The sequence below is a fragment of the Octopus sinensis genome, unplaced genomic scaffold, assembly GCF_006345805.1.
Source record: "Octopus sinensis unplaced genomic scaffold, ASM634580v1 Contig15666, whole genome shotgun sequence".
Taxonomy (NCBI): Eukaryota; Metazoa; Mollusca; class Cephalopoda; order Octopoda; family Octopodidae; genus Octopus; species Octopus sinensis.
In genome coordinates this window covers 2,014-11,256 of record NW_021833856.1, presented here as the reverse complement: position 1 = coordinate 11,256, position 9,243 = coordinate 2,014, and the positions used below count along the sequence as shown (strand labels likewise).

Here is a 9,243-nt window from a genome sequence, read left to right as displayed (position 1 = left end):
CTGAACTGACGTACCAGGAGAAATACACCACTGCAAGTCAAGGTTGAATTGGTACTTTTTTATTATACTAATGACTCCGTCTTAGTGCCATAGAATATCACAAGACTGTCATATCTCTAGCTTAGGAAGTTTTTCAGGGTCTATGTTTATAAAAGTAACATAGATTAGTGGATTGTAGGTTGTGCCTGGATTACGTATATTTAGAGAAAATGTTATTTACTTTGCAGTACAAAAAACAGCAATGACTGAGTGTAGTGGTTATTAAGTAAGGGCCTGGGGGAGTTGGACACAACCAAGGTGACTAGAGTATGAGAGACGAATGGGTCGGGAGTGTCTGAGGTATTGTAAGACAAGCCTAATCCGAAGAGAGCAGGAGTGAGCATAGTTGCAGTAGAAAACAGTGAGAGAAAGAAGACCGCTCGCCTGAAGAAGGGAGGCTGGAGTGTGTCTGAGTAACATTTACATAAGAATGTGTGTGGTAAATAGTTGCAAGTGGTATAAACCGAAGTTTGAGGTGCACCAAATTCGACATATGAGCTGAAGATGCCAATTAAAGCATAATTTAATGGAATAGCCTTAGGCTATATACAAATAGCCGAAAAAAAAATCAGGTATTCTTAGTTATCACAACCGTAAAAGAAAAAATAATATTTAAAAAAGTGGAAAAAATAAAACAACTTTTTAAAGAAATTATCAATGTAATTTCTAAGTTTGTGTTTTGTAATATCAAAGGTATCATATTCTAGTTTCATTCTTAATGGAACTAGAAGTGTATCGAGTTAGTGTTTCTGGCTACTTGGACATATATCAAGAGAATTGAATAATCTACATCACGGTACAATTTCAAAATCTATACAATGACCGATTCATCACAAGAATTTCGACTTCTTGGAGAATCTTGTGGAGATGGTAAGGAACTAGATAAAAGTAAAGAATCTTTTGGTTCTAATTTCACTGAAACATCACGAGTTGCTTGCCTTTGGCGTAGTTTTCTGTCTTTGGCACGTCTGTTTTGAAACCATATCTTAATCTGCCTTTGAGATAATCCTAATTCCTGGGCCAGTTCAGCTTTACGGACAACATCGATGTAGACGTTATAGTGGAACTCTTTTTCCAATTCAAGTCGCTGATGATCTGTGTACACACTCCGGTATTTGTCCTTCGTCCGTGTTCTGCCTACAATTAGATAACAATAACAATGCTAATAATAATAATAATAACAAAATAATAATAATAATAATAATAATAATGATGATGATGATGATGATAATAATAACTATGGTTTCAAATTTTGACACAGGGTCAGTATTTTTCGGGTGGTGGTGGGGAGACGATTATATCGACCCCAGTACTTGAATGGTACTTATCTTCTTAGACCCCGAAAATATGAAAGGCGAAATCGACCTTGGAACATGAAGACAGACAAAATGCCACTGAGCATATCCCTCAGCATGCCAACGATTCTGCCACCCAACACCTCAACAAGAACAGCAACAAGAATAAGAACAACAACAACAGCAGCAGCAACAATAATGATCTTTACTACTAGAGACACAAGTTCGGAAATTTGGGAGTAGGGAGCTAGTCGCTAACACTGATCCCCAGTGCTAGACTGGTATTTATTTTATCGAAAGGATGAAAGCTGACCTCGGCAGATTTGAACTCAGAACATGAAGACGGACGAAATACCTAAGCAATTTGTCCGGTATGCTATCATAACGATTCTGCCTGCTCACCACCTTTCTGCCAGCAATCATGTCTTAATTGAATGCAGTAAGCTAGCAGGAAAAGAGTATCAGCGCAGGCATGACAATGTAGGTAAAAACTGCATTGGGATGTTAGCCGAGAGTGTGGTTTCGAAATAAAACAGAAAAGTGGTATGAACACGAACGAAAGGACAAGGCCCTGATAAAGAATAAGATTTTAAAGGATTTTATAGGACTTGCCCAAACAGAATAACCGTACTAATGATGTATGTAATGAAACTAGATACAATTACTGACAAAAGCAACATTAAATGTAAGACCATAGGCATGAGAAAAACAAGTGATAACAGTGTTGATACTAAAGAGATATCTGGACCAAACTAGAGATTTGAAGCGATTGCAGAAAAATAAGATAACAATTATTCATGTGACAAGTGGTGTACTTGACAAAACACCCAAAATGCTACTAAGAGACTGAAGTATACTGGAATTGAGACTTCCATTGTCGACCAGCAGAAAAGTGCAGTACAGCATTCTGCAAGAATCTTAAGAAAGATACTTAAGGTTTGAGAAGACTTACCCATATAGATCGTAATTAACAATAATAAAAATCCATTCTGCTATAGACACAAGGCCTGGAGGAGGGGGCCAGTCGATTTCGAAAGGACGAAAGGTAAAGTTGACTTTGGCGGAATTTGAACTCAGAATGTAAAGACAGACGACATAACGCTAAGCATTTTGCCCGACGTCCTAACGATTCTGCCAACCAGCTCTCCACCTTAGTAATGATGATGATGATGATGATGATGATAATAATAATAATAATAATAACAACAGATTCGTGGGGAACTCAGTGGAAATCACGGCATACAAAGAGCAAAGACGTGGTATCAGCAAACGCCAGATGAGGTCCCCGAAAATGAAAATTGCAAAATCCTGTGGGATGCAATGATCTAGTGCGATCACCTGACCAGACATAAGAAACTGGACATTGTTGTGGTGAATAAAAAACAAAGAACATGTATGATAACAGGCATAGTATGCCCCGGTGACAACAGGATCAATGTAATAGAGGAAGAAAATATAAACAACTATGACAATTTTAAGAAGGAAATATGAAGGTCGTGGTCAATGAAGAGAGTAGATGTGACAGCAATAAAAGTTGGTGCACTTATCAGCACTCAATTACCAGCATGGTTGAAAAAGATCGGTGCAAGTGTGAAGATAGAGCACCTACAAAATCTAGCATTGCTTGGAAGTGCAAGAATTCTTTGTCAGATTCTTGAAGTATGACAGGTAAAACATGTGTTACCTTAGTCTGCTGACTGTGGTCAGCGAACACTTCCCATCATACCCAGCAATATAAGCTATGAATTTTAATACAATAATAATTATTTCTTTATTGCCCACAGGGGGATAAACATAGAGGGGACAAACAAGGACTAAGCGTTTAAGTGGATTACATCGACCCCAATGCGTAACTGGTACTGATTTAATCGACCCTGAAAGGATGAAAGGCAAAGTCGACCTTGGCGGAATTTGAACTCAGAACGTAACGGCAGACGAAATACCTCTTTCTTTACTACCCGCAAGGGGCTAAACGCAGAGAGGACAAACAAGGACAGACATAGTTTTAAGTCGATTATATCGACCCCAGTGCGTAACTGGTACTTATTTAATCGACCCCGAAAGGATGAAAGGCAAAGTCGACCTCGGCGGAATTTGAACTCAGAACGTAGCGGCAGACGAAATACCGCTAAGCACTTCGCCCGGCGTGCTAACGTTTCTGCCAGCTCGCTGCCCTAACAACAACAACAGTTTCAAAGTTTCGGCAATGACCAGCAATTTTAGGGGAATCGGGTTATTCGATCACATCAATCCCTGAACTCGACAGTTACATTATTTTATCAGCTCCGAAAGGAAGAAAAGCAAAGCAGACCTTAGCTGGACTTGAACTCAAAACATGATTAAATCACGATTCTATCATCAATTACCACCTAACTTAAAAACATCAAAGCTTAAATTCCAGATATCTACCGGTTTTGTCATCCACCCCACTAGTAATTATTTCACATTTTGGCACAAGGCCAGTAATTTCAAGGGAAGGTGTAAGTCGATTACCCAGTATTCAATTGGTATTTGTTTTATCGACTCCCTAAAGGATGAAAAGCAACGTCGACCTCGGCAGCGGACTTTGAACTCAGAACGTGAAGACGGATGAAATGCAGCTAAGCATTTTGTCCGGCGTGCTAACGATCCAACCGGTACGCCGTCCTCTCTACTACTCTAATAATGACCTTTAGCGGAAAGCGCTATGATGGAGTAAACCTATTCAGAGTGAGTGCGATTGGATTTGAACTCAGAATGTAAAGATAACCTAACTAAACGTAGCACTCTACCACCCTTCCTAAAAATAGCATTACAGATGGTGTAGTCGACAGATACACTCCATATAATTAACGAGTGTCCTTAGTGTACAGTACTAAACTGAAAAAATCCTTAGCGATCGAAGTTGTACGGAGAAAGAAGAGATGTTGCAACAACAAAAATAACAAAAACAATCACAACAAACCACAATACAACTGTCAAATATTTTGCTCTATATTGACAGCTAAAGACGAACGCACTAAATGACCCTTCTCCTTAAGTCACATGACCTTGTCTGATATTCAGTGATTTTTTTCCCTACCACTCGTCATATTAGCCTTTTCATAATCTTAATAATTCCCTCTTCCCATTCACACACTGCGCATGTACTACTACCATAACCCCTCTCACGTGTAGACTGAAGACTCATACAGACGCAAACAAGTACACACACTCAAGTTGCTAGGATACGGTAACTTCTTGTAATCCAAACGCAGCGCACCTGCTTCCAAAATTATGGTGACAGAACGTTAAATGAGAGAGTAAGGAAGAAAAACTGGACAAAAACAGTGACAACGAATTGGAGAGTAGCAGCAAGAACTACGATAACAGCACGACAATAGCCATAGCTCTTGCGGTTTGACAGCAAACATAAAAAAAAGACTTAAGTTGTTCAATGATAACCAGCAATTAAATCCCTTTCTTAAACAGATTATTACTAATATTATTGAGTCAGACTGATAACATACAAACGTAAATACACGTATACTCATTGACAAGTCACATATATAAAAAACAATACACATTCACACACACACACACACACACACACACACATAAAACAAACATATACATACACGCATAATACACTTGGCCAAGAATTTTCTAAACTCTATCTGTTTCCCATATCATTTTGGAGACGTATACGTCTACGCAACGCTGTTAAGACCAAACTCAGAAGTAAATGTCTCTATAGCAGCTTTCTCTCCAAAATAGATGAACCATTTTCCCAGTTGATATTCTTAACTTTTTGAAATTATCTCCCCTTTTCATCCTCTTTCAAAATTGTTAATTATTTTTGACTGGTGTGCGTGTGCGCATGTGTAGGGGAGAGGAGTGTTTAAGTGTACAGGCGCACACACACACCACACACACACACACACATGCAGGAGTAACTGTGTGAAGGCGGCGAGCTGGCAGAAACGTTAGCACGCCGGTCGAAATGCGTAACCGTATTTCGTCTGCCTCTACGTTCTGAGTTCAAATTCCGCCGACGTCGACTTTGCCTTTCATCCTTTCAGGGTCGATTAAATAAGTACCAGTTACGCACTGGAGTCGATATAATCGACTTAATCCGTTTGTCTGTCCTTGTTTGTCCCCTCTGTGTTTAGCCCCTTGTGGGTAATAAAGAAATAGGTATGATGCTTGCTTCTCAATCACATGTTTTCGGGTTTTGTTCCACTGCGTGGTGCCTTGGGTAAGTGTCTTCTACTAAAATCCCGGGGGTGACCAAAGCCCTGTGAGTAGATTTGGTAGACGGAAACTGGAAGAAGCCAGTCTTATATATAAATTAATATATGTGTTTGTTTGTGTGTGTACGTGGGCGCGCGTGTGTGGTACATTTGATGGGATGAGTCCATCCCCCAACGCGTATGCGAATTTGTTTGTCATATCGAGCGGAGTCAACCAAATGTGTTAAGTGTCACTTTTTTCGTTTGTTCATTCACTTGTATGTGTGTGGTATATATATATATATATATATATATATATATATATATATATATATATATATATATATATATATATATATATATATATATAGGCGCAGGAGTGGCTGTGTGGTAAGTAGCTTGTTTACCAACCACATGCTTCCGGGTTCAGTCCCACTGCGTGGCACCTTGGGCAAGTGTCTTCTACTATAGTCTCGGGCCGACCAAAGCCTTGTGAGTGGATTTGGTAGACGGAAACTGAAAGAAGCCCGTCGTATATATGTATATATATACATGTGTGTATGTCTGTCTGTGTTTGTCCCCTTAGCATTGCTTGACAACCGATGCTGGTGTGTTTATGTCCCCGTCACTTAGCGGTTCGGCAAAAGAGAACGATAGAATAAGTACTGGGCTTACAAAGAATAAGTCCCGGGGTCGAGTAGCTCGACTAAAGGTGGTGCTCCAGCATGGCCGCAGTCAAATGACTGAAACAAGTAAAAGAGTAAGGAGTATATACATACACACCACACACAATCCAGTAGCGACATACCAGCCGAATATCCTACCAACGAGTTATAGAATATCATGTCTATTCAGCTAGTGGTGTCGCAAATAGCCAGTGGGATAATTAAAAATAATTAATAGCGAGAAAATCAGTACAAATACCAAAAGCAATCTTGATTTCCTACTTAATGTGGAGGAAGTGTAAGAATTTATCCTCTTGGGAGGATCTGTCGTATGGACTCGTGGGGCATAAAAGCATTTGTGATTATTTCGTTGGCAGACCAGAATCGTCTGCCACGACCACCGGAACTACTAGATCACGTGATTCACCTGTAATGTCGCTGCTGGATATCTGTCACCGAGGAGCCCATAGCAGGGCGAAATTACGTGATCGGGTAGTTACGGTGGCCGTAGCAGAAGGTTCTCTCCTGTCAACAATATAATTACGAGTGTTTTTATGCACCATGACTCCATATGAGATGTTCTCAGTAATCTGTATCTTAACACAGACTCCACGTTATGATGGAGATAACGATTGCCCTTTGGTACTAATATTGCTTTATCACTGATGCTCGATCCTTAGTCTGTAGAGAGGAGTATCATATCTGATTGTTCTTTTCAGCTTTTCCACGGCGTTTCATTGTATTCAAACTCTATTCATTTCTACTGCACACTCTTTCGTTAACCGCTCATCAATAGTAATTTATCCCACTACTGCGATAACTCAATTTTTTCTCTTCCCGCTACCTCTTTCTCCTCCCCCACTTCTTAATACCTGCTCTTTTTCTTCCCTCTCTCTTTATCCAAACCTCAAATTAACGGTAATATGCTAAAAATTACTGAAATATTTCAGTTTCTTTATTTATACTAAAGCTACAAATATGTAAGCTCGTGGTAAGAAGTTTACTTCCAAACCACAAGGTTCAGGGTTCAGCCCCACCCTTTAAAGCAGTACTCTAGCATGGCCGCAGTCAAATGACTGAAACAAAAGATAAAAGATGTCAACGTGAGTGATAAAAGAGGGTGGTAGATATCCAACGGTACTAAAAGATGCTCAACAGTACTAAAAGCAATTGCAAATAGAAGTGGACTCGACACTTAAAAAATATAGCTGACCATTTGTCAATAACAGAAATCAATATTAGATTAACAATAAGGGCGACGAGCTGGTAGAATCGTAAGGATGCTGGACAAAATGCTTACGGGCATTTCATCCATTTTTACGTTCTGTGTTCAAATTCCGCCGAATTCGACTTCGCTTTTCATCCTTTCGAGGTCGATAAAATAAATACCAGTTGACTACTGGAATCGATGTAATCTCACATTCTACAAGTTTTGTTCTATAATGCAACATTATCCACGGAGTTCAAACGCTTCACAACCGTGTGTTAGGTGCTTTGACACGTAACAAATCTTATACAGGGTGTTCCAAAAGTCACTGATGGGGTTTGGTTTTTAATAACTTCCTTAACTACACCGATAAATGCATGGAAGTTTGATACAATATAAAGGACTGAATGGAAATTAATATGCACAAGTCAAATTTTGCAACAAGTCAAATTTTACATCACGTATGAAAGAAGACATCGCTTAAATGGCAGCCATTTTCTGCTTCGCACGCCCATGATCTTTCCAAAACTTGCACAATAACACCCTCAAGAATTTCAGACCCTACTTCTCTGATTTCTGTTACTTTTCTACTTCAGTTGCAGCAGGGTCTTCGGTTTGTTCACGTAAACCCTCTCTTTCAGGTATTCCCACAAGAAAAAATCCAGGCTAGTCAAGTCTGGGGGAACGTGAAGACCAGTTGACATTACCGTAGCAGGAGACTATTCTTTCTCCAAAGTACTTCCATAGCAAATGCATTGTTTCTCTTGCAGTATGAGCAGTTGCCCCATCTTGCTGGAACCATGTGGGAGGTCTATTTTGAATGGCCTTCAGCTTTCCCAGACTTGACAAGCCCGGATTTCTTCTTGTGGGTTAGAGAAGTGAGGTCTGAAACACTTGAGGGTGTATGGTGCAAGTTTTGGAAAGAGCACGGGTGTGCGAAGCCAAAAATAGTTGTCATTTAAGCCATGTCATTTTCCATATGTGATGTAGTGGTGTTGCAAAATTTGACTTAATTTCCATTATGTCCTTTATATTGCATCAAAATTTCACGCATTTATTTGTAAAGTTAAGGAAGTTATTAAAAACTGAAACTCATCAGTGACTTTTAGGACACCGAGTACGATACACAATCACTGTCCAATGAAACAACACAACTCACATACAACATACTTTAGCAAATTCACAGATAAAAACCATCAGAAACTGCTGATCTTGTGACAGAATTTGGAACCAACATTATACTAATCGCAATGCGCTTCCTCTGATTATATTAGATACCGAAAGGGCACCAGAGATGCCGTGGTGGCCTTTTGCACCACGTTTCTAGGTACCTCAACTGCTCCAAGATCCTTTTTATTAACTTGAGACCGTAAGATACGAAATTTCTCTATGTGACCCGGGAGAAGTGAGGAGGTCGTGTACCTGTTGGAGGAAGCTTTTTGGGTCCTATTTTTACATCGACAGTAGCAGCAATCGAAAATTTTGCATGCAAAGAGCACAAAACGGTATGCAACATGTTATGACAACACGTGTTACAATCACTACAAGTACTGTACAACTGCACGAAACGCTTCTTCACACAACCCTTGTGTTAACACATACACACATGGGTGAATGATCAACAGGAAGTATGATTTTCTTCTTTGGCAACTTCAGGTACAGTGAAGACAACAAATTCCTCTCTATGTGCGTTCATTGATGTAACCAAGACACCAGATTTGCTTAGCAGGGAATAACTTTTTCGGGATCCCCCTAATAGTTTGCCAACCAAAACTGAAAACTTGATTGTTTCCGCCAGTGAAAGGTTAACGACACCTTCTCTGATCCCTTCGATATATATGTGCACA

At 39.7% G+C, this 9,243-nt stretch overlaps 1 protein-coding gene across 1 annotated transcript; it reads right to left on the bottom strand.

Moving 5' to 3' along the window:
- Positions 1-850: 850 nt before the first annotated feature.
- Positions 851-2,290, bottom strand: LOC115230504 (homeobox protein CHOX-CAD2-like). Its single transcript, XM_029800664.1, has 2 exons — positions 2,287-2,290; positions 851-1,176 (listed from the first exon to the last, which is right to left on the bottom strand). The coding sequence occupies exons 1-2, from the start codon at positions 2,288-2,290 to the stop codon at positions 851-853; spliced, it is 330 nt and encodes a 109-aa protein (XP_029656524.1).
- Between the last annotated feature and the right edge of the window lie 6,953 nt (positions 2,291-9,243).